The sequence below is a fragment of the Labrus mixtus genome, chromosome 7 (assembly GCF_963584025.1).
Source record: "Labrus mixtus chromosome 7, fLabMix1.1, whole genome shotgun sequence".
Lineage (NCBI taxonomy): Eukaryota > Metazoa > Chordata > Actinopteri > Labriformes > Labridae > Labrus > Labrus mixtus.
In genome coordinates this window covers 28615982-28641580 of record NC_083618.1, presented here as the reverse complement: position 1 = coordinate 28641580, position 25599 = coordinate 28615982, and the positions used below count along the sequence as shown (strand labels likewise).

At 41.1% G+C, this 25599-nt stretch overlaps 2 protein-coding genes and 1 non-coding gene across 6 annotated transcripts; 1 reads left to right on the top strand and 2 right to left on the bottom strand.

Moving 5' to 3' along the window:
• Window positions 1-1841: 1841 nt before the first annotated feature.
• slc2a10 (solute carrier family 2 member 10) lies at window positions 1842-12725 on the top strand. Of its 3 annotated transcripts, none has more exons than XM_061041514.1 (7): window positions 1842-1993; window positions 4627-4750; window positions 5570-5645; window positions 7816-9093; window positions 10212-10334; window positions 12217-12352; window positions 12444-12725. In XM_061041514.1, exons 3-7 carry the CDS (start codon window positions 5642-5644, stop codon window positions 12529-12531), a joined length of 1629 nt encoding a protein of 542 aa, XP_060897497.1. In that variant the 5' UTR covers window positions 1842-1993; window positions 4627-4750; window positions 5570-5641; the 3' UTR covers window positions 12532-12725. The 3 variants fall into 3 exon arrangements, with proteins under 3 accessions (XP_060897497.1, XP_060897496.1, XP_060897498.1); XM_061041513.1 differs by having other exon boundaries at window positions 1846-2078; XM_061041515.1 differs by having other exon boundaries at window positions 1849-1993; window positions 4632-4750.
• A 1022-nt stretch (window positions 12726-13747) lies between these two features.
• On the bottom strand, window positions 13748-24703 carry LOC132977111 (casein kinase II subunit alpha). Of its 2 annotated transcripts, none has more exons than XM_061041517.1 (13): window positions 24544-24703; window positions 21745-22045; window positions 21540-21651; window positions 21329-21430; window positions 18157-18207; window positions 17812-17871; window positions 17490-17573; window positions 16912-17022; window positions 16608-16709; window positions 16364-16464; window positions 15919-16067; window positions 15670-15815; window positions 13748-15366 (listed from the first exon to the last, which is right to left on the bottom strand). In XM_061041517.1, exons 2-12 carry the CDS (start codon window positions 21843-21845, stop codon window positions 15700-15702), a joined length of 1089 nt encoding a protein of 362 aa, XP_060897500.1. In that variant the 5' UTR covers window positions 21846-22045; window positions 24544-24703; the 3' UTR covers window positions 13748-15366; window positions 15670-15699. The 2 variants fall into 2 exon arrangements, with proteins under 2 accessions (XP_060897500.1, XP_060897499.1); XM_061041516.1 differs by having other exon boundaries at window positions 15726-15815.
• On the bottom strand, window positions 17966-18102 carry LOC132978273 (small nucleolar RNA SNORA57). Its single transcript, XR_009673888.1, has one exon. It is a non-coding gene; the product is annotated as a small nucleolar RNA SNORA57 (small nucleolar RNA).
• Window positions 24704-25599: the final 896 nt, after the last annotated feature.

Below are 25599 nucleotides of genomic sequence, written 5' to 3'. Positions count from 1 at the left end.
CTCTAACACACTCTGAATTTCATAAATACATTGCCAACAAATTTGTGCATTTTGGACAGTGTGTAGGAATTTGTCTGCTTGTTTTGGTGAACTCATTCTTCTCTGACGCACCTTTCTTTGACGTTGTTTTTTCTAAGTCAGACAAGTTGAAGTTTGACACGGTCGAAAGGGATTGTATAGTTTGAAAATGCGTGGGAGCAGAAGGTATGAAGGAGGAACATTTTGACAGCCTTGATTCAAAGCTTGTTATTTGTGTAATACGTTGTGGATATAAATATCTCATGGTTGGCTGTTGGCTGTGGTGGAAGGGCCAAGTGACATATCTTTTCATAGGGACAGAAATCCTGGCATCACCTCTGCCTGCAACTTGAAAGTTTTTAGAAACTTCATTGATCCATATTCATTTACAAAAACATGTTCATTTAAACATTTACATACATGTACAGGTAGGCTTTGTTAACTTTGATAAACATCACATATACTAGAGTATTAAAAATAGGAAAAACGTTTAAACATAGGAAATAACATGAAAATTTGGGCAAAACTTTGCATCTACTGTTTCCCCCAAGCTGAATTTTAATTCTCAAATTAACAGAAATGAGTTTGCACATAAGGGCCCCACCCCTCAAATTATTGTACTTTTGGAAGTACTATCCCAAAGCAGGAACTTTTTAGGAGGTAAAATAAAGTCCCTGGAACTAAAGTCAGATATTATCTGCAATGGGAATGCCTTGAAAGGTTCCAAGTATCTGAGGGAAAATAACCCAGCTGTGGTGATGTATACCTCTACCATCCAATCAAAATCGAGGATTCTTATATTTATTTGTAGAGCACATCTATGGCTAATGAGAAAAACAAAAATATTAAATGACACAAGAAAACAAAACAAAAAAGAGGAGGGGACTGCTTATTGGGAGGATAGAAATAAAAAATGTTAAATAAAGTGATTCTGTCAATTCCTTATTTGTGAGGTTTAGATTTCTAACAGTGAATAAATATATTTTCCTGCAACTTGCGAGTAGGCTACATAATATTTACACATGAGTACAGTAACCAACACGTGGTCAATTTTATTTATAGAAACATTTTCTTTTTATTTAAGTCATAAACATTTTATTTTGAAATTCTAGAGTTAAACAAAGAACGGAGAACATGACAGCTACTTTGTGTCTTATTTTGAGTCATTTTAGTCAGATACAGTCTGTAGGAGCCAATTTAGTGTGTGTGTGTATTTATGTGTTTTATTTCAATGGCTTTTGTTTGTATGTTTATTTATGTACTCAATTTGGACACTAGGTGGTGATAATTGATCATTTGGGTTAATTGGTCAGGTGGTTGGTTGAGTGTATATAGCCTATGTCACAGGTGAACAGGAAACGGGGGCATAGGTGGTGGGAACATACGGTTCTTACCGTAACACACCGTAACACAGGATAACGCAAGTCGGCTATTTAAGATAAGAAAAGAACGACAACAGTATAATCTCGGAAATAACAACTCATCATATCATCATCACGGTTTATGTGACAATAAACTGGAACATCAGAAAGTACTTTAATTTTGGACATTTGTTTATTTTTTACGCGTCAAGAACTTTCCATACACCTATATGCAAGTGACTAAAAGCAATATAAGAAATGTGGACATTAGATAGTCACTACACAGCCAGAACACTCCGGGATTCCTCCAGAATAAAGGCTGTCAAAGTTGTGTACCTGCGTGCGTGTGTGTGTCCGTGCATGACCTGTACCGTGAAGCACACCTCTTCCAATCGAGCAGAGCACTCACACTGGTCAAACTGAACTGGACTGCAGTGGTGTCGGACTTTTTCCTCTCCTGTGAAAACACATCTGTCGACCTCTGGCGTCCAAACTCCGTCCACATTGTTCCTGTTCTTGTAACTTGACGCTGTTGCCACGTCGCTAAGAGCTCAAACTTCCTGAAGACACAGAAGTTTCCCGGAGCATCTCCCTGTCTCTCTCTGCAGTTTACGGTAGGACCATTTCTTTCCCCCCGGATGTCTAATTTCTAAAAAACATAGAATCCGGCACCATATTACAGTTTGCTGCGCTCAAAATGTGAGAGGCAAAGCGATATGTTATGTTTTATAAGAGCTGAATTCCTGGACAGAGGACACACAGAGACCATGAATAACGGGTCTATAGAACTACTTGTTTACTGCACGACCTGTTAAAGAGGGTCTGAAAAGCACACATCTGTTTTTCTGTTAAGGAGAAAATCACCGAGAGAGCCAGAACCAGTGTTGGAATGTAAATAAAGCAGGACTACACTTACTCCTGTATCAGTACCATTTAAAATATGGTACTTTCGTTTACTCCATAACACTTAAAAGTCAATAACTGAGCTTAATTCTGCACCTCATTGGTCATATAACAATTAATCTGCAAGTTTATAATTTGTTATGAAACTTTAATCTCATGTAATTTGATGCAATGCTGTAATCACCCAAAGCAGCCTGATGCAGTTAATCCTTGACCTGCCACAGCCCTGAAATAATTCATTCTAATCCACCAATATTTAGATATCCATATTAAAGGATTAAAGGGACTGGTGCTGCACAAGTTGTTTTTATACTTTTTATACAAACAGTACACTTGGCAGATTTTTTTTTTATTGTTCTTTTTACTTTTTAAGGATCTGAAGTCTTTTTTCTCCGTGGATAAGCAGCTTACACCAAGAATAGAAACGCTTTGTTATGAGAACTGGACTCATATTTGTGTTGTTGTTTTCCAGCTTTAAAGCCTGTCTTAAGTGCTAAATGTTAAATAAGTGTGATTAGAACTGAATGGAGTTAAAAGGGAGACAGCAGCATAGAGTGTACAGAAATTAATCTATAAAAATGTGCTGATTTTTGAACAATTCAATCATTCTTTTAAACACTTACATGTTAATCTACGGTTATACTTTTATTTCTGTCTTATCGATCTTTATTTGTATAGCAGAAAACAAATGTTATCACAAGACGCTTTACTAAAGAGCAGGTCTTGACTGTACTCTTTAGGTTATTATTTGCAGAGACTCAACATTAAGCCAACATGAGCAGTCAGGCAACGTTAAGTAAGGTCACAGTGGAAAGAAAATACTGCCGTTAAACCTCGTGCAGAAACCTCAGAGCAGGAGCTGACTCATGTTGATCAGCCGTCTGATGAAACGGTGTCGGGCTTGGAAAGTGAGATAGAGGGAGATGCAAAGAGAAGTATACAAACAGAACAAAATTTATAATTTATTTTAAGATTTAAAGCTATGTGTCATTAATAATGGTAAAAAGATAGTAACATCAACGTATGATAATAGATATGTCATTCTATTATAAACATTAACAACGGTAGTGATGATGAAACAGGGAGGACCTATAATGTTGCTTATAGCAGCTGGGTCGAGCAGCTATTAGATTATTCTTAAAGGGGACATATTGTGAAAAATCCACTTCTACAGTGTTTTTGAACATATATTTGGGTAACCTGAGTGACTACTGACCCACAAAATGTGAAATCAACCCATCCAGTCCTTTGTTTGTAGTCTGCATAAGTCTTACAACACAGAGAGAAACCGGCCGTCCTGGCATTTGAAATGAGTGAGGAAGAAAAGTTGAAGATAATAATGAAAAAAAGAAGGAAACATGTATTTCACGATCACTAAATGTTAGTTTATCTAATGTAATTTTTATTCTAGTATTCAGTAATATAACAAAAGAAGTGAAGAAAGCATCACTACATCACCTATTTAAAAAGTCCCCTGCTCAACCTGACACATACCAACACCGCTGCACGCTACCTGCTCATTGTGGGGGAGGAGGGCAGACCAGTTATCAGAAGTGAGGGACACTGACCGTACAGATAAACATCAGGTTTAAATAAAGACAATCTGTAAAACGCAAAGCTCTATGAAGGTGGTAGAATTGGTTGCATCACAAGGGGCACCAGCTAAAATCTTACCTAGGGCACCAGGTGAGTCCGGGCCAGCTCTGGCTGAGAGTATTAACAGTTGGAGTTAGGCGGATCCACATCCAGTGGCGATTCTACGGTTTGTTGGGGCCCTATAGGTAAAAGTTATTTCAGGGGCCCTCTGACCAGCAGGGCAACGAGAGGGGATGCGGTCAGATGGGAGCCCCTTATGGAGGTTTCCTACTGTCATTGCAAAAATTTTCACATTTTGTGTTGCTGCTTTGGTCCAAAGTTTGTCAGCCCCCTGGGGCCCCCCTACTGGTCTGGGGGCAACCAAGCAGTTGCCTGCCTTGCCTGGTGACAAGCAGCGCCCCTGTCTGCAGAAGCAGGCCATTGACTCCACACCAATGAGACAAAAGAGCTAAAAAATAAATAAAAAAACGTATAATACTAAATCAGTGTTAATTTATGATTATTTTACTTAGAGTCGTGTTAATGTCTTCAAAAAACCTACGGCCTCTTACCTACTTTTGAGTTCTAAAGCATGTCAACCATAGACTGTAAATAATATAACAGTGAATACAACTATACAGTCTATGATATCAAGACACCAGCAGATCATGCCGGCTCTGTTGTCCGTTTCGGTTTCACGTCAATCTGAGCACTCAAAGGAATTCTCAACCGTGCTGGTTTCAAACTGTAATCACATTTTTTCTATCAGAACAGGAAGTCCTGTCTGCCCTGAGACTTACCGGAATGTCTCTCCAAGTTTCCAGTTTCCAGCAGTGTTGACAGCAGAGGTATGATGGCTTAAGGGATGGGCGACAGATTCAATTCTCTACATGGTGAGTAGCCTACTACAAAGACAAGGTCGTTAAAGATGTATCGTTTCATTTTGGGTTGTGCGGGAAGTTTTTTTCTAAAGTCTGATATCAACACAATAAAGTGTGTGGAGTTCTTGTTCAGTGATGGCTCTGGGGTGGAATGTGCAGCTCTTTAGGGCCCTGAAGCATAAAAAGAAAATGTTTGGACAAAGTGTATTTATGACTTGCTGGTTGCTGTTATAGTGGGTTAACAGCTTAGCTCTATAAATAGGAGCTAGTACGTTGAAATTCACTGGACAAAGAGCTAAGCGGGGCTAAAATTTTGCAATCTTCACGATCATTAGGATGTTGACGGGGTCGATGGGATATGGATTTCAGTTTGAAACCCGAAATAAGTCCAGTGAGTACTCACAGAACTGCCCTGTGTTCAATTCTTGGATGTCTCCCAGTGGATTTCTGTGAGACCTTTAGTCTTTCTAATCTGAGCTGTGAAGTTGATTTTGTCATCACACAGGTGCACATTCCTCCTAGTTGTCGAGTCAGAGGCGCACACACACACACACACACACTAAATTCCTCACTCCTGTGTCGTTATCAGACGATAACTGTTTGCTACACAGCTGTGTGTTTTGCTGATTCCATCTCAAGTGGACCCCCTCCTAGTGAAATCATGGCAATCAACAAAACGGTTGCCGTGGAGACGGGGCTGCAACAGGCTCTTCTGGGCTGTCCGTTCTCTGAGCAGGACTCGCCGTGGGGACCAGACCAGGAGAGTGCTGCAGAAACTGGAGATTGGAACGACATTTTAATAATATTATACTTGTGCTTCTTTTTCCACAGAGGATGTCTTCCATTAAACAAATTAAAACCGGGAGAGCCTGACTACAATGTGCACATAGCAGGAGAGAGGCAATGGGTAAGTGTAAAACAATAATGTTGGGAATATGATCACGCAGGTCTAAGTGCATTTTATCTACTTTAATATAAAGTATGTTGAGCTATAAAAGTCAGATAAGGTTTAGATCTCCCTGTAAAGCTGCTTAGTGTGACATTTTGTGCCAGTGTTTCCGATACTACATTTAGACAAACAAGGTTTTTTTTTTTTTATCATGAACTTATTAAAAACAATCAATTAAATGTTAAAATAAAACATTGATGAGTTCTCATCTGGACTGTGTCTGTGTCAGTAAAGCTACTCTTTAAGAAGGACTGACATTCAGCAGCCTTCATTTGGATCGCAGCCTGCCTCATTTGCATTTCTGTCAATGTCACTGAACATGAAAGACTCGGGTTAATGAGAGGCACGGCTGCAGAACACTCAGAGTGATATCATTTGTATCATTCATTTGGAAACCAAATAGAACGACAAAGATATCAAAACTTATTCTCGACACTTTCCCGAGATAAGATACACCGGGAAAAACCTGATACAGTGTCAAATGCACAACTGCGTTAAATCTGTTTAATTGATTTTCTAAAGGACAAAGCACTGTGATTGATATATATATTACCATTTCATCTATTGCATTACGCTCATTCTCTTCAGTAAATCATTTATTACCATTTGGTTGTTTGTATTGTGTAACTTTAAGGTTTCCTATCAGAGACATGCGAGACAATCATACTGGAATATCAGGTTTATTTGTTGTCTTTCTAACCCTTATGAGTCTACTTTTCAAATTAGTCACCCGAACACTTTCACATTTAGACAACTGACTGAAGCAGAAGATTTTGTCTGTTTGGCTGCTCTCCTCCAGTCACTATATGTATCTGAGGTTAACACTTACACATAAGAAGTCCAGTCTATAGGGCAGATGAGTAACTTTCTCTTTTTCTGCCATATATAAATATATTTATCTAAGTTTATTCAAGACATATTGTCACTCAAATGTACTAACACATAAAGCTATGATGCTCAGTATCCAGATTGGCTTGTTCCAGATATTAGATTGTAACTACTTTTGCATTAATACTTAAAGGTCACATATTGTCCTCCTTTTGAAAAAGTTTAAATAAGTCTCAGAGCTCTCCGAAACATGTCTGTGAAGTTTCTTGTTCTAAATCCACTCTGATCCTGTATTTGATCATGCCTATAAACCCCTCTATTTCAGCCCTGCTCAGAACAGGCTGTTTCTGTGTCTGTACCTTTAAATGTAAATGAGCTGTGTCTGACCACGCCCCCTCTCTGGAAGGGCTTGTGCTTTCTTGCTCCTACCTTGTAGTTTAAGGTGGAAATGCAGACTCAGAGGGCAGAACAAACACCTAGCTGTGGGAGTGTCACCCACCTGGGGGGAGGGGTTACTGCCCTTTGTGATGTCATGAAGGGAAAATCTCCAAACGGTCTGTTTGAGCACACATTTTCTGAAAAGTGGAGCAGGCAAAAGATGGAGAGGATGGACTTTTCTTATCATTGGGGGGTTTGTAGACGGGCCAGGGACACATGTTAGTGTTAGAAAAACATGGTGAAGTGTATTTTGTGTATCATGCATAATATGTAACCTTTAGGTAGCATGCTGTGGACTTGAGCATGAAAAACTGCAACTTCTACAAGATTTCTGCTAATGAGAAGAAGGAACAAGAATGTTTAATGGATTAGTTCATGTAATGCTGAAGTTATTTTTGTAGTGGGCATACTGACAGTTGTACTGCACCACAAGGTCTGTCTTGCCTGGCCTTAATGTAGAGGCCTTTTTGGGTTCAATTTGACTAACCCGTACTCTAATGGACCATGAAAAGATGTTCCCAGATCCCATTGGACCTGTTCATGTTTGAAAACAAAACAGGGTGCGTGTGAAAGAGGTGAGAGACCCAGAAATGGATAATGTCAGTTCAAAATCTGGACTATAGCCATTATGAAGAGTGGACCGGCACAGCTCCCGGGCCAGGTTTGGGTCCTCATGCGTTAAAGAGAGTTACCATGATGGTGGGTTGGACAATGATTCAGCAAATCCTGAATCCAGATGTTCTAATGAAAATGGAAAACTCCTAATTCCCCATAGAGATTCTTTAGAAATTTAAATATATGTAATTCAGTCTTTTGCTTGGGCGCACTTTTCAAAAACCCCTCTGTTATCCCCCCCACTCAGGTAGGGCAATCCTCCTGTTGGCCAGTGCTGTGTCCACTTTGGGAGGCCTGGTCTTTGGTTACGAGTTGGGCATCATCTCAGGCGCTTTGCTGCAGCTCAAGGCCGACTTCGGACTGTCATGCGTCCAGCAGGAGGTTCTGGTCAGCTCCTTGCTGGTCGGGGCTCTGCTGGCCTCTATAGTGGGCGGCTGCCTGATCGACCACCAGGGCCGCAGGAAGTCCATCATCTTCAGCAACATCCTGATCCTGACCGGCAGTCTGATCCTGCTCATCAGCTCGTATCCTGCACTGGTGGTGGGCAGGATCACGGTGGGGTTCGCCATGTGTATATCCTCCATGTCCTGCTGCATCTTTGTGTCCGAGATGGTTACCCCGGATCACAGGGGCTTCCTGGTGACCCTGTACGAAGCTGGAGTCACCGTGGGCATCCTGGCAGCTTACGCCATGAACTACATACTGTCTGACTTGACAAGAGGGTGGAAGTGGATGTTTGGATTAGCAGTAGTTCCAACTTTTATTCAGCTGGTTTGTGTCTTGTTTCTTCCATCAAACACTAACAAATCTTTAAGCCAAAGAGAGTGCTCGCAAGCGGAAAGAAACCTCATCGGCGACGGCGAAAACCAAGAATCACCAGAAGACTCAACAGTAGTCGAAAACAAGAATATTCAGAGCAGCAGCTGGTACTTCTTCCAGCGTGAAGACAACATGAGGACTCGGACTGTCATTGGTCTCGGTCTGGTGCTCTTTCAGCAGTTCACCGGCCAGCCCAACGTCCTCCTCTACGCCTCCACCATCTTCCACTCTGTCGGGTTTCACAGCGATGCCTCTGCGCTGCTGGCCTCCGTGGGGTTGGGGTTGGTCAAAGTGGTCGCCACTCTGACCTCCATGGTGTTCTCGGACAGGGTGGGCAGGAGGCCTCTGCTCATCAGCGGATGCTCTGTGATGGCGTTGTGCATGATAACCATCGGCCTCCTCGGTGGACAGTCAGCGATGGACGCTCAGACGCCGTGTAACTCTACAAACTTCAATGTTAACAACACGGATCTGCCTCATTTGACTGTTTTTAACCAGTCAGTAACCGAAACACCTTTTAAAGAGAACCAAAGACTCCTGTATAACAAAACACAAACTGAGGATGAGATACTTCATCAATTTGGACAGAATTCAACGAACACGTCTCTGGAATCGTCGCCCAGCGTCCATAATCACGTCGTGAACTGGATCATTCTCTTCTGCTTGATGGCTGTCGTCAGTGCATACGCCGTTGGATTTGGACCAAGTTAGTATTTTACTGAATATTTGTCTTTTTGTAATGGTTTAGATGTCAAGGTTTTCATTTTGAATTGCTGATTTAAATGTGAAATACAAACAAAAATTACCTTTGCTTCTAGTGCAATCCTCAAAATCCAACAAAACAAAGGGCTTCGCAAAAGGCAGCAAAATAAAATCTAAATCAAAGGTATGGAAGCCCTAAGTGCACATAAATCAATACATATTATTTCACATTTTCACATCGTAATGAGGTTATTTTTCAAGATTCCCGATCAAACTACAGAAATTGGCTTGCCACAAGTGAGCAAGTATCCAAACTAGATCTCAGGAAAACAATCGAAAATGTACATGTTTTTACACAAAAAAAAATGTTTGAAGCTTGTCCTCTTAGGGCTTCTGTACAAAGGCAAGTTTAGAAAATAACAGATACTTAAAATACTGAAAAGTCATTAAAGCTTCACAAAGCAATTTGTGTTCTAACACAACCACGCTATCAGCATACATAAGTAAATATCATGGAGCTGTTATCTTCTGAATTAAATACCATTATCAAATAAAGTGTGATATTAGAATACTTTATATACAAGTATCATCAGATCACATAAATTCTAAAATGTGCTTAACCTACAGAAGGTTAAGCCGTCCAAGCAGGAGGCCTATAGGTCTGAATCCAACATGTGGCTCCTTTCCCATGTGTCTTGTGTCTTTAGTTTGTTCATCAGACTGCGCTCCATAGTCTGTCGTTTATACAGCCCACTCAACACTTTCTGCAGACGTGTAGCGGAGCATCAGAGACAAGCAGACTTTGTTCTGTGCTAAAATATGTTTACAGTGTATCACAAAGAGTGTCAGGGTTTTAAAGAAAGAAGCATTCTGAGTTTCCTGGAGGTGATATATTGAAGCAAATCTGTGCACAATCCAAATAGAGAAGAGCTATTTTCATTCCAGCTTCAAAAATCACAATGTTGTTGGAAATGGGTATTGTCCCCCCCTCCCCTCTAAAATCAGCATCAGTCTTAGTCTCAAAGATCCCATATCAGTCCAGTTCTATTCTACAACAGAGAAAGTTGCCTTGTCTTGTGGGTGATTTCAGTGAAACAATAAGGCGTCCTTTGTCTTCGACAGTGACGTGGCTTCTCCTGAGTGAAATATTTCCAGCTGCAATCAGAGGGCGGGCCTTCGCGTTCACAAACTGCTTCAACTGGGCCGCCAACCTGCTGGTCACGTTCACTTTCTTGAATTTTATCGGTGAGTTCTCGCACATTATTATTTTCTAATAAGACATTTTCGAGTATTTGTTCACAGTTAGAAAAGTTCAGTTTTATTTCAACATGAATCAGGATTTAGCTCCGTCAGCAAGAATAATACCCAGACTATGGGATCAGAAAAAGCTGCATGGAGTACAGCCAAGATAACCAATTAAACCTAATTAACAACTCAAACTATTTACCATGTTGTTTACCTGCACGACTGTACAGCTCCTCCATTGCACCACCATTTGTACACTTTGTGTTCTTTACATACATATTGTATTTTATATTTTTGTCTTATTCTATTTAAGTTCCCTGTCAGCAGGAGCACTTCATAGCTTTCATAGCTTCTTACTCTTTTATTTCTTTGCACCAAAACACCAAGTCAAATTGCCTGTTTGTGTAAATTTACTTTTAGAAAACGATTCTGATATAAAAGCACAAAAAAGCAGGACAAATATTTGGGGCGGCAGTAGGTCAATCTGTAGGGACTTGGGATGGAAACCTGGAGGGTCGCCTCACTCTGACATCTCTCCACTAATGCATGTCCACAGGTCCTGTTTGTGTGTATTTTGGCCATTTCTAACTTAAAAATTCAAGATCGAAATGATCCGTGTAACACCAACATAAAACATGTTTGAGTCTTACATGACAGAGCGCAGTGCCCTATTACACATCCTGCTAAAGGAACAGCACATCTAGAGGAGTTTTGATTCTCTCCACTTCTTCTCTCTATGACTCAAAGTGTTTGGCTCTTTATCTCTTTATCTGCTAAAGGCACCAATGTGCTCTCAAGCTACTCGCTCCCTGAGTGTGCATGGCATTGCCCATAACTATTAAACTGTAAACAGCTGCATGCTTCTGAAACCTGTTGGATTAAAACCATAAAGCTGCCAGACCTGAAACCACAGGAATGAGCTGAATCACTCCGTGAGGGTGAGAGCCAGTGAGAGTTTGGGGATAGTTCAACCACATGAGAGCATATTACACATGTATATTTAAGTCATCTAACTACAAATGATGGAAGGGAATAAATATGTATATGTAGCATGTGGGTTACAATCAGGGGATACAGTCATTTTAATTTTAACATTGAAGATAAAAACTCATGTAAGACTATTCTGTGGGTATTAAAGATCCAATATGTAAGATATCTACCAAATAAATCATAAAGTGACCTTACTATCTGATCAGACATTAAAGGAAACATGCTATGTTGAAGTGCTGGCTTCTCTGACAACAATGCAGCAGTCAGTATGTCCTCCTTCTAACTTTAGATTCTGCTCCTGAATGCTCTGTTTTTGTTTGGATGAGAGAAGGCAGGCGGTTTTAAGGCGCCCCCACACGGCCGTTTTGCAACACCTGTTGGTTTACCAGTCAAACATCAAACCAACAGGTGTTGCAGCGATGGTGAAGAGAAGTGGTTCAGATAGAAGTGATTGTACCCGACCTAAAAAGCCTCTGCATGTTTCTAATAAGCTCCACGAGCAGAAACGTGCTCAAACTAGGATCAATATTGGAGATGCTTTTTGAAAAATGGAGAGAGGTTAGAACACAGAAAGGTTTACAGACCCATGCAGAGCTGGATAAACACTGAAGCTTCAGTGTCCAGGACATGGCAACCTTCATGCACATCGACTCTGAGGAGGGGGCGGGGGGAGACAGCGCTCGCCAATATTTTGAATTTAGACTGCAGTACCCATTTTAAACACTAGGCATCAGAGTTACATACTGCTCCTTTAATATTTCCTTTCATAATTTTTTAAAGGTGATGTCTATGTAATTAAAAGCATACACTAATTACCACGAGTTTACTAGTTCTTTACCTGATTTAGATGATTAGCATACCCTGGACTACATGTTCTCTTCTACCGCACCAGATTGGATCGGTCTGTCTGGGATGTTTTTCCTGTACGGCGTAATCGCTGTCGCAGCCGCAGCCTTCTTCCACTTCATGCTACCCGAGACCAAAGGCAAGACTCTGGAGGAGATCGACGAGGAGCTGCGTTCAAACAGGTACGATCTGAATGTGTCTGATAAAATACAACCTGATAACACATCAGGTGAAAAATGCTGATCTGTTCTGTTTTTGTCCTCCTTCTTTCAGGTTTTACCACAATGATGAATGCTGCGTTATAAGAAACAGAACAGCCAAGTACCAGAGAGTACAGTTTCAAGTCAGCTCCTCGGGTTGATTCATTTAATATCACAGTACTGATAATTATCAATTAGAAAGTCTCATCCCACATAGAGGGATTGACTTGAAGAGAAGAGTCGCTCACTGCAATCTGAAGTTAAAGTTTACATCTGAAAGTTGGTTGTAGTCACACTGGATCAATGTGTTGTATTTTTTGAGTAACCTTGTAATAAAGTGATTTCTGTTAAATCATGTGTTGATGTTTTATTTATGACAAACCAGCTGCAGAACTGACGCTCTCAACCTTATCAGTCATCGAAAAGCTTTTGACATCTTTGGTAAACACCTACACATTCACACACTGATTGGGGCTTCAAGCAAAGCTCACTGGGGGCCCGGCCTCTAACCAGCATTCATCGTCATTGTGTTAAAAATAACCAGACACCAACGGCTACTTTAAGTGACCAATGTAAGTTTTCACAGGAACGCTTAGCAGTGCAACAAGATTGAGTACTGTCAGATTTGTCCACCTTAGGTTTCCTACTGTCATTGTATAATTTGCACATTCTGAGCCATTGCTATCGTTTAAAGATGGTCAGTTTTTGGCCAGAATATTAATATATATATTAATGTGAATTTTCGGGAATATAAAACAAATGTATTTAGGCAAATCCATAAAGTATGAACACTACAGACTAAATATGAAACTGTTAACCTTCAAATTTAACTTAATTAAATGAGGACTGTGTATTTAAAATATTTGAGTTTTTTTTTTTTAGAAAGATGACGCAGGACACAAATGATTTTGTATTTCAGTGGTGCTAACTCCCAATGTGAAACAAACTGATATTAGACCAGAGAGAAACAGACACACTACACACTCTTAAAGATTCAATGTGTTGGATTTAGCACCATCTAGTGGTGAGGTTGCAGATTGCAACCAGTTGAATACAACTGAATTCTCCTCTCCTAACAAACATGTAGAAACTTGAGGTAATCTTAGACAGTAAGGGTCGCTTCATTTTGTAGCCGTCTTTTACGTAACATCCGGTGTTCGGTTTCCATGGCAACTATTAGCATGTCGAGTCTTGTCGTGGCTCCCGTCCCAACTATAAAAGTACAGATTTATCTTGGCCTTGAGAACTGTTAAGACATATTTGAGATGATATAAGCTTTAGTGGCCTACTTTGCAAAAAATAAATGAATAACAGCTTTAGTCCATTCTATCGTACCTTCAAGAACATGACGGACATGAATCAGTCGGATGTACCCGATAAATAAAACACCTGTTTATTTACACAAATATTTTCAAATACTAGTCTTCTACATAAGGACATAAAAATATATACAGTGATGTAGGGACTCAAACTGCTCCGTTCTCAGGTCATTGTATACATGTTCAGATTTATTTGCATTTGCAGGTTGTCAGATGAAAAAAAAAAAAAAAAGAAAAGGAAAAAAAGATGCATATTTACAGCAGGGTCTAAAACTTACACTTTCAAACTCTGGCACTAAAACACTGGAGGGGGGTTGGGATGGGGGGGAGGGGGGACTCTACTCTTCAAGTGCTATTCAATTTCCAGTACTTCCCTCAACATGTTGGTGAAAGTCAACTAGAGCTTTACCCATGTCACTACACTTTACAGAACTGAACTTTCCTCCAACACTTTAACAGCACTTCAGTCACCTGCGGGTTATTTTTTGCGTCATGTTGTCGTCCCACATTGCGTCGCAGCGTCTCCCATGAGTAACTCCCAACATAACAAAAACTAGGTTTGGTCAGTCTCTTCTTCCAACCAACGGAGTAAACTTTGGTTATGTCTTGAAATAATTCAAGAAAAGCCACTTGAAGTAATTCAAGGAAGTGGAAAGCAGCACGTTTTGAGGAACCATTTCTTTGAGAAACCTGAATGAACCTTACCTGGCTTCCTTAAGCGTCCATTGTACAACACGAGAGTGGGTTTCGAAACCACTCGTCCAGCAATCCATTACATTTAAATATAAAACTAATAAGGGATACCGTGGCGGGGGGGGGGGGGGGGGGGGGGGGAGGGGGGAGTCGCATATCAAAAAGGAGACTGGTTATCTGGTTTGGTAAGAAAAGGCAAGACAGAACGAGTCAGGCAGAGACTGTTGAAGTGTCATTGTGTTACACCTGGAGCATCAGGAACAGCACCAAACACTTTCCAAATGCTGTGATCTGAAGGGTGTTTACACTCATGTAGGTATATTATGTGTTCTCGTCAGGGTTTGTGTTGCAGCAGTAAGCTATACAGGATGTGCTCCTTTTGGTCCTGATGGCCAACACTTTTCTTTTTTGCCGTCTGCTGATGTACTCTTCGACCACTGCCTTCACGAGCCAAACTTAAAAACATGCTGTTGAGACCCCGAATCAGCCGTGGATGATACACCCCTCTCAGACTCATCACCACACACACTCACAGAAACACACACTCCTTTGTATTCACTCGTGGGGAGGGGGGGGGGGATGAAAGGAATACCTGTATATTTCAATTACACAGAACATTCATTTCATATGTCAGGTTAACGTGTTCATTGGAGGAGGAAAAGGGGGAAAACGTCTTTTTCTTTTTCTTAGACGAGAGCGTCCTCCAGCCAGGAGTTTGTTTGGGCGCGGTCACACCGGGGGGGTTAGGTTTGATGTGATGAGGGCTGGCAGAGTGGCACCTAGTCTAGTTTCTCCCCCCTTCCCCAGACTGGGTGATGGTTGTGGTGTTTAAGGGGAGAGAGTGGGAGTGGATTTCGGAGGAGTGTCACTGTGGGGCACCAACGGCAGCGGGCACCGGGGTGCTCAGGACGTTGGTGGCAGCAGACAGGACTGGCGAGCCAGTGAGGGGACCCAGGGCAGTGGAGGCTGGCAAGGCAGAGATACCTGAGGAGGGGAGGAGGAGAGGAAAGAGGGGGGTTAGAAAACTGATGACACCTGACGACATTTCCAAAGAGGGAGTAGTAAACAAGTCTGCTCTCTCTTTTAAATCACTGGCTTGATTAATGTTATTAAACTCTGTAGACTTGAAAAAACCTGTTAACGCTGTTGTCAAAGTCTGCTCAGAGATCTCAGCAAGTAGGTCAAATAAAATATCAGCATGAGAAAGATTGCTTATAAAAGATACTGGACTGGAGTTTTCATCAACAGAAACACATTAAGTAAAAAAAAAAGAAGACATTTCCATACATTTCTTATCAAGGCTGCAGGACAGTTTGATCACTTCATGGCGTGCATGTTCTCACCAGTGATCATGCTAGATGAGCTAACAGCTGGGTTCCCGCTGGGCAGGTTGGCTGATCCGGCCACGCGAGACTGATCTTTCACGATGGGGACTGATTGAAGAAACGACAAAAAGCAAAAAGGAAATCACTTGATGTTCACGTGGACGATGGGTTTAGTTTCTTATACACAAGCACACGTTTCATGAGCGCTTACAGAAGTACGGGTGATCCATGGCCTCGCGAGCGGTCAGCCGAGCCTGGTGGTCGTAACGCAGCAACTTGTCCAGGAAATCCAGCGCCTCGGGGCTGACCAGGTGCTGGTTCTCACTGTGGACGAACCGCTCCCACCGCTTACGAGAATGCCTGGAGGCAAAAGTTAAAAAACAGATATCAAAAGACCAACAAAGAGCATTGCATTTTAAGCTTCTTGCAGATAGCAGGGGCTTCATCTGATTAGTTAACAGTGAAAACGTTGGCGTGTGTATACAGCACATTTGACCTCTGAAGTAGATCACTGCAGATGCAAAGCCCTTGCACAAAAATCTCTTTCTTTTTGCATCGTTGTGGTCCTTCAGATTGTGTTTATTGCACATTTGCGACAATAATGCAGCCCTCATACACCGCTGTGACATCATCAGGAGACTGTAGTAAGTCCTCACCTTCCGAGAATGTCATTGAAGCGAGGTTCCAACTCAATGTTGTACTTGTCAATGTAGTCGTAAAGGTCTTCAGTCCCCAGAACTTTTGCTATTCTCACCAACTGCAGGAGAACAAACAGCATGTCAGCTCTGAGCGACAGACATATTGGGTCGACTTCTTTGACCAGAAAGATGCTGATGTTTAAAAATAAAAGAAAAACATGAATCTCTTGAGTCATGAGAAACGAGCCTGCATTGAGCTTACCTGGTCATAGTTGTCATGGCCATGGAAGAAGGGCTCCTTCCTGAAGATCATACTGGCCAACATACAGCCCAAGCTCCACATATCCAGACTGTAGTCATACATCTGAAACAAACACAACACAAGCCTTACAAGGAGCACAGGTAAGATGGAAACCAGGAGCTCCAGATTCCCAGAGAAGCATTTCTTTAAATATTTTGGTGTGCTTTTTTATCCATGTACTGGTCAACATGTTTAATCATGTAACACCACTTTAGATACATAAATCATGCCACCTCCAACCAAAGCTAAATTAGCCCACATGTACCTGATAGTCCACCAGGAGCTCAGGTCCTTTGAAGTAGCGGGAGGCGACTCTGACGTTGTACTCCTGTCCTGGGTGGTAAAACTCGGCCAGACCCCAGTCAATAAGACGCAACTGCACATAAAGATATGAAGCTGTTATATACTAAAAAAACATCCAAAAGATTTGCCCAAGTCAATTAGGCCACTGCAGCCAAAAGTGACCCAGATCTGATTTTTTTTTTGCTCTTATGTGATTCAGATCTGTTTTTAATGAATCACAGTGTGAAAAGTCACATGGAATCTGATCTTATCACATCAAATTTGGGTCACTGTCAATTGTGGATTCCCACAGTAGTGTGATACAGGTAATGTGAAGAGCCACACAAAATATCAGACAGGCAAAAAAATCTGAATTGAACATGAAGGCTTGCAGTGTGAGTGCAGCCTTACTGGTCATGCATTATTGATTTAATAAACCTAAGCATAACATATGGAAAAAGAACAGCAGTTGAGATGAAACAACAGAATACAGTTACATTTCATCGTTCAATTTTTTTTTGTTTTTTTGTTAAAGCTGGGCAATGACTGTTTATAACTCACCTTACGATGTTCATGATCAATCATCACATTATGTGGTTTCACATCTCTGTGCATGATTCCCATACTGTGGCAGTAGTCCAGGGCCTGCAGACAAGAGAAAGGATTTTTTATATTTATTTAACAGGTTTATTTTTGTCCCTGTAAGTCTAAAGCATCAACAGATAACAAGGATCTTCTGTATACTGGACAACACACAGTGTTGATGGCACAAACAGAGTTTTGGAGCTGCACTTGTGCCAAAAATGAAAATGTCCTCCTCCTGCAGGACATTTAGAGGTCAAAAATTACATGCTGAGAGTTGGCTGAAACATGGAGAACTCACCTTGAGGATTTCGTACATGTAGAACCGGATGTCATAGTCTGTCAGGGTCTGGTACAGTTGCTGGAGAGCAAAACAAAGACAGAGGAGTTTATAATGGTAATGTTTCCCCGTTTTATTAATAATACAGCAAGTTATCACTCAGACCCTTCTGTGAAAATGTGCCAGCGATTGAGGATAGAACCAGAAGACGGGTGACCATCTGGCACCGAAGACATAGCACTGGACTTTCTTATTCCTCCATCACATACACACACGTGTACGGGAAAACAACGAGTATGCCAAGAAAGGAGGTTTCTACGATTCCACAAAATGTTTCATGCATCAAAGACAAAGTTGAGTTCCTACCTTGAAGTCTGTGTTGTTAACATGTTCAAAGACCAAGGCGGGCGTCCGGGACTGAAAACATTAGAGATAGTGTTTTTTAGTATGCAGTTCTGCCAAAAGTCCCAATTACATTGAGCTATCTGATATAACAAGAGTGTCAAAAGCTAAGGCACTAATGCTAGCTCTACACAAACTAAGCAGGGAGCGGCACTGTGAGCAACATTCAGTCCTTTTATACCAACTCATTTATTTCCTGTTTATGAGCAAGGCAGACAATGAGGCGTCAGCTTTCATCCATTATCGTTTCTCTCCTTTAGTCCCGTTTACAGGTTGACCAGCTTTACCACTGAAGTAGTGAAAACAGCTTTTCTATATGCCTAGTATCGTATTTTGTTGCCTCATGGCAGGGGGCTATTTTTCAACCGCAGAGGGGATTACTAAACTAACGGACAGAAGACTACAAGACAAAGTAAAGACCGCAAATTTTACAAAATAAGCATTCTCACTTATCGTTAAACTTCAATTTATTGCCCAGGCTTTTATTTAGTTATGTCTAGGAAATGATCCCGCCTCTATTTGGGACAGGCATCAATATGAGACATGCTTTTTTTATTTTCTTTTTAACAAATTCCAAACACAGGAAAGGCTGTAAAATTGTAAAGTTAAACCTGAAAGAATATTCAACTGTGCACAGTTTTAAATTCACATCAAGAATCTGCTTTTGCTTTTTAAGACAGTATGCTAACCTGCTGCACGGCTGCTACACACACGAGCATCATTCTGTCTTTCTTGGACAGATGTTGAAGTTCATCTTTATGTTTTTTTTGTTTTTTTTTTTAACTTATCAACACTTAAGGCACAGGGACCTCTGATTGAGACCTGCCTTTGTCAAAACATGCAACTACACCAGGCGAGTAACAACATGCTGGAGGGTTTTCTGGAAGAGTTTATGAGTCTGTTGCTCACAGTGTAAACTAAAGGTGCAACTAGTCTACCACATTTCACTGTCAACCTAATAAAAGTTTTAATAATCAAAACACTCAAAGTCACATCTAAAACAGTTAAATAATCACTGGGGAACTTGAGAAAAGTGGTATTTTTACATCATGGGTGCCTTGTGATTTCTTCATTCTATCAGGATTTTACTGTCAAACTGGGCAATCTAATATTTAGTTTTGTTAGTTAGACAAAGAGTGCTTCCTACACAGGGTGCCTCCTACACAGGGTGATTCCTAAGCAGGGTGCCTCCTACACAGGGCTCTCCACGGGATCATTCAAGTGAGAGAAGAAGGCAAATCTAGGGTCACAACTAATGATTCCTTAGATTTGCCCGTCCGTTCACACAATCACTTTGTCAAGAAATGGTTGATGATCACATAACTTGTTGGACTCCACCTCTTCAAAATTAAACACTGCATAAAGAAGCCTAACAAGGAGTGGCATCCAAACAGCATACTTGATAAGCTTAAACATCAAGTGTCACACTGAAACCCAGAAACAGCCAAACAAACCAGAACTTCCACCAGATTGGTGTCAGCGCTGCTCTGGCACCGCTCCGTGCTCACTTTTCCGTCAACAATCCCAGGCTACGTTCTCAAAGTGCTGAAAGAATTAGCACTGTTGCACAACTGGAGTCTTGAGACCAAGGAGTTCCCAGCCGTCAAAATGCAGTGTTTTATTCTGAAAATACCCAGATTTTTAATGTTGTTTTGATGTGTGACTTCCTGTCCCACTCAATCTGTGGTAAATTGATGCACCATGTTCCAGCAAAAACAGAAACCTTACGCATCTTCTGCAGAGGGCTCTGGACTGCCTGGACTGATACTTTGAGACTTTCCGGTGGTATCGTCTATTAACTAACCCATTCTGATGCAAAGAACAGGATGATGCCTCTCTGTAATCTGTGTTATCTTCACCATTTGTGAAAAGCAGTGACGTGTGAACAGACCTCTAGTTCCTTGTCGACTTTGTCTCCTCAGTTCTTGGTGACTGTAGAGGACGTATGAGCTTTTAACACTGACCTTGCTGTTGAGATTTTCTCTCCTAACATTGGGGCAAACTGCACTTGCATCACCATGACACAAACGTATGGTGAAATATCTTTTAGATTCTTATAGTTTAATATTTTGATGAATAAAGTTAAAGGTTGCAGTCAACATGTTTTGAACAGGCTGGGAGCAGCACAGTCTGTTGACCTGATTTGAACTATTTCATAAAACAAACAACTTCACATGTAGTATTAATGGACTTCTGCATGTAAGAAGAATCTTCTATTAGTCGATCGGTAGATAAGACGCAGTGTCTATTGGCAGTCTCCAAGTCCACAACGTGCAGTTTCTGTGCAGCAGTGTTGCTCTCTTTTAGTACCTTCTGCCACGTTGAGTTTGACCTCCTGCTATCTAAGAGTATGGTAGTTGAACTTTCAACCTGATACGCAAGTTGAACTCTTAGCCGTACTATCAGATGATAGTTGTGAAGTGCGGACCAACAGCCCGCAAGTTGGGCTTCCAACCTCCACTGGTCACTTGTTTACTTAAATTGAGCAGTCATTTCAATCAAAGCAGCGCTCCACAAGATTCTTTAAACTGCAGGATTATGACCTCACAAAGGAGAACGCCTGGTCTGCATCACTATGTATCCCAGCATGTTTTGAGCGGGGCAGCGGCCACTTGCAATACACAATGAACAGGGGCGAGTATTCAGTAGCATCTGATGGCGTACAGTGTTATGATGACCGTGCATGTTTCAGCATTTATACTGATATTTTGGTCGTATGTGTATTTAAGGATGCAGACGACTTTAAAGATGATAAAATCTGTATTTAAAATGCGTCTTATACACCAGATTTTTGGGTTATTTTAAGTATGATTTCTATTTATTAAGATGGCAGTCCGGTATCTTTATAATTAGATTATGGATGTTGAATTATTTGGAGAGAGCCCTGACACAACACAGCAATACGAGGCTGACTAACTGATCGGATACAGCTAACTAACTTCAGTACTTACAGACACATATTTCCCAAGCACAAGTGAAATGGACACGCTTGCACAGCTGGTGGTCTCACCAAACTATTGGTACAGTAATGATATTTCAGAACCCCTGATGTTTTATATAAATAAATGTTAGCACAAGCTATATGCAATAAAATTGTCACCTCATGATGAAACAATCAGGTACAAACTGTACTTACAACTGGGTCTTTCACAATATCTATGAGGGAGATAATGTTGGGACCGCCACGTAGGTTTTCCAAAATCTTGATCTCGCGCTTGATCTTCTTTTTCTTCACAGGCTGAAGGTGACAGGACGGGGCAGAGTTAGTCAGATGGCATTAAAGCATTAAATCAAATCAGAGCCAGCGACTTCCTCCAGGCTCTTGATCTGTCTTGCTAACGACTTACCTTGAGTATCTTCACCACCACCTTCTCATTATTTGTGATGTTGATGGCCTCAAAGACTTCACTGTACTTGCCACGTCCTAGCTTCCGCACCAACTGAAAGTCGTCCTGGTTTCTGGGAGGAAACGATCAGAATCGAGTGTTAGGCTGGGTTGAGGAGGTTTCTCGCATCATCCTGCATAATGTTAAGAGCAAACAAGGTATTTACCCCCACTCAACCACGTGGGACTCATAGTCCCAGTACTCCCTCGGCCGGTGAGTGTTGACCTCGGTGTACACCCTGGCCCGGCTCGGCACGGGTCCTGACATGTCCGACAGCTTGGCAGAGATGGTGGGGAGACGTCACTGCAGTAGATGACCGTTGAGAGTACAGGAAGGAAGGATGGGTGGGAGGGAGGGAGGAAGAGGAGGGAAGGTGGGGGGGCGACAGGGCAAGGGATTTGGGGGGGGGGGGGGGCTTTGCCTGAGGACGGGGAGGGGAAGGGGCCACCACGGGCACGGTGGGATAGCTAAGAAATTGGGAAAGGGAAACAAAGAGAAATTTAATTCCTAATCCTTTGTCTTCAAACATCAATATCAAATCAATTAAAGCCAGCAGATCAAATACTTCCCAGAGGAAACAAACTACGACTCTTGATTAGATTAGTCACCTCAAATGAATGTGGGACGGTGCACAGTTTATTCTAACGTAAAATTAGGGGTTGGACATGTCTTTTACTGACATATGACCACCAATAAAATCATGAAAGCAGAAGATATCAGTGTTTGGGAAGAGGGTGCACGTCTGTGTCTTTTAACTGCATCATCATACAGAGGGACGTTTAGGGAGCGACAGCGTGGAAGGCTATGAAGCGAGTCTTAAAATGAAAATAAACTGTGATGAAAGCACGGTAAGGTGACGGATACGGAGGGCTTGTTTGACTTAGGAAAGCGTGAGGAGGAGGTGCGGAACAGCTTGAGTCATTCTGCTCCTGTGATGACTGTCAGAGTGGGTTAAACAACTTTTGAACTTGACAGTGGTAATATTTAGATTGTGTAGAAAATCAGATGTTTTCACAACAATGACAGAAGAGAGAAAGTCATTAAAACACCAAGAGTCATGTAGGCTAAAAGTAGGTGTTAAGTGCGGGGCTGATAATACTACTATATAGGTGTTGACATTGTTAATCAGACTAAGCCAATTTGAGTTTAAGTTAAGCCCCTCACTAATTATAAGAGCCTATATGAGGTTGATGTTCTACGTTAAACCCCATAATTTATCTAGAAAGTAATCCTGTGCTTTCTGCTAATATTCATTTGTATAATCCCTTTGCATCGAGTTGCTTTCCTGTTCTGTGGTGCTGCAGACACCGAGCCAAAGAGTCAATCTCAGCGTGCCAAAGCAGAAAAAACTGTCACGCAGCATTAACATCGTCTGGTTCAAACGTGGTTTAGCCAACACTTTACAGCCAGCCATCACCAGGGCAGAAACCGACAGACTGGAGATCATCTGCCCGGCTTCATTCTGCAGCACGTTTCTTTAACCCTTCTATGATTTTGTAAAAGTTAGGTCTGTAGTTTGTGATCAATGTATCAATGAGAGTATTTATTATCGTCAATACCTGTATCAATGAAATCCAAAAGATACCCGTGCCTGTATTTAAATTCTGCTGGGCTATTATATAATTGAATCAACACATTTCAGATGGTATGTAGATTTCATTTCGGGGTATCCGTATACACTTCATTTACCCCCCCCCCCCCCGAGTGCCCCATCTTAACGGGTCATTAAATTAATCAACCTACCATTAGTTTACAGTAACCTTCAGTTTGGCTACGATCATCTACATATAGAGAGGTCACGCCGCTCTCTTTACAGCCTTTGTGATGTTGATGAAAGCCAGTATTCAAATGCCTTTGCGGTTTCATTTAAAATGACTGTAGTGTAACGTAAATGGACCCACTGTGGTATGTTTCTGTTTTCATATGAATTGAAAAGTGTTATTTTCAACGTTTCATGATAGCAGAATTTAAAACTTTGATAGAAATCAAACGATATCAATACCAGGCACCCAATGTAGATCGACGAAAGTTTAGTTTTTGATCAATCAGACTTCTTGCAGTAGTTTGACTGCAATTTTTCTGCAAAAAGTCATTCCTCTCCTATATGCACCTGTCTTAATATAATTGATTTCCACCTACAGTTGCAAGTGCAAATTCAGACCCAAACATGTTGATTTACACAAAGAAAGCTACACAACTACAAATAGTTAATGCCAGATGTTTACAATCTTTGCTGACCATTTAAAGCATCTGAATGAGAAGCTTCTGACCATACTCCTCATCCTCTTACTATCACCAAAATACTACATCAATGGGTGACTGCTGCATACCTCAATATCTCATGTCAACCTGGATAAAATAATATTCATCTGAAGGCTCATTCCCTCCACTGAGAAACCCCAAAAAATCCATTATTATCCACAAAGACACCAAATAAGACCTTCTCCTGACCAACAGGTGTTATGTCGAATTCTGCTACCCATCTAGATGAGCCACCATGCGGTTCTGTGCAGTGTGTGTCGCCATCGAGAAATGCCCCCTCTACAAACCTTAAATAAAAGGTGTTATCACAGAGGATCAAAACATGCTTCCCGTTCCTTACAGACCATTTAAAAGTGATTCTGTACTTGTTTGCATTGTTTGATAGGAGATAATTGTCTATTTAGAAACGCTTCCCCTGATATCCTAAATACAATGCACCCCTATTTAGTATATGATAACACATATAGACTGAGTAGTTCATTAATATTAGGTTATTTAAAGCTGAAACTGATAAGCCTTTGCTATTGTTTTATGCCACGCTTGCATTTTTCAGCACGGTAGCAGATCTCGACAGTACACCGGATCAACTCCTGCATTATGCGGGCCTTTAGTAGCTCGCATGCTAACGTTAGCGCCCGTTAATAAACTGGTTTTTAACTGATAATATGAGTCAGCGTTATCATATTTAGGAGTGAATATTTACCCCCTTGAACAACACGACGACAGAAATGCTTCCCGATAAGCGGAGTTTTCGTCAGACAACGATCCTCGCCTCCCTCCGTCGCCGGTGTGTGATTTCTGCTGTATCAGAGACAATATGGCCGACCATCACCGCCAACCTACGTCCCCTGAATACTGCAACGGAGGCCGTGAAGGGACAAGCCTCTTCTTCGTCTCTTAATTTCCGGCAGGCTAGACGCAGCCAAGGCGTACTGCCGCCCTCTACAGGCCATTAACAGAATACATTTGGATAGCGTTACTGTATGTCGCTTGCTGTATTTGCCCAAACTCACATCTTCTTATCAATCTGTCTTTTGATTCAAACGTGTAAGATTAATATTTCGGTGGATTAGGGCCTTAAATCAAAGTGCAATTTCTCCAAATTTTATTTTATTTTATTTTATTTTATTATTTATTAGCACACATATAAGAATACATCAAAATAGGATTAACAAAAACATAAAAGGTGTGTCAGGAGAGGTCAAGAAGCCAACAGGCTTATACAAGGGACCTCACCTCACCTCAGACAAATAAATCAACTAAACAAATCGAATTAAGATAAATATAAGATAAGATAAGATATACTTTATTCATCCCAGCAGGGAAATTTAGGTGTTCCAGCAGCCAGCATACATACAAACACACAACACATATATACATACATATCCCATCCACACAAAAAAAACATGAGCCCACAATACAGTTTGATATATGATATATGCAACTCAGGCTAAAGTTTAAAAGTTTAAATGTCTTCTGTCCTTACTTAAAGGGAAGTCGTTATAAAGTGCAATTGCAGTAGGTAAAAAAGTGTTTTTAAATCTGTCCTTTTTGCAGCTTAGCTGCCGTAGCCTCCCACTAAAAACACTCTTTTTTTACACAATTAAATATAAACACATATACAGTAACCTATGCACGTTTTCATACACACATACATACAATAGAAAGACTGAGAATGTTAACCCTCTATCAGCAAAATGAAACAGGCATTGATCTATTAAAAATGGAGTTGATGGGAAAAAAAATATATATATATATA

Excerpts from the sequence above, each read along its gene's own strand:
- LOC132977111 (XM_061041516.1), bottom strand. The coding sequence starts at position 21,845 with ATGTCAGGACCCGTGCCGAGCCGGGCCAGGGTGTACACCGAGGTCAAC. Across the intron at positions 18,208-21,328 it reads ATATTGTGAAAGACCCAGTT|TCCCGGACGCCCGCCTTGGT; the intron begins GTAAGTACAGTT and ends TAATGTTTTCAG. Across the intron at positions 16,710-16,911 it reads AGCTCCTGGTGGACTATCAG|ATGTATGACTACAGTCTGGA; the intron begins GTACATGTGGGC and ends TGTTTGTTTCAG.
- slc2a10 (XM_061041514.1), top strand. Across the intron at positions 9,094-10,211 it reads CGCCGTTGGATTTGGACCAA|TGACGTGGCTTCTCCTGAGT; the intron begins GTTAGTATTTTA and ends TGTCTTCGACAG. Across the intron at positions 12,353-12,443 it reads GAGGAGCTGCGTTCAAACAG|GTTTTACCACAATGATGAAT; the intron begins GTACGATCTGAA and ends TCCTTCTTTCAG.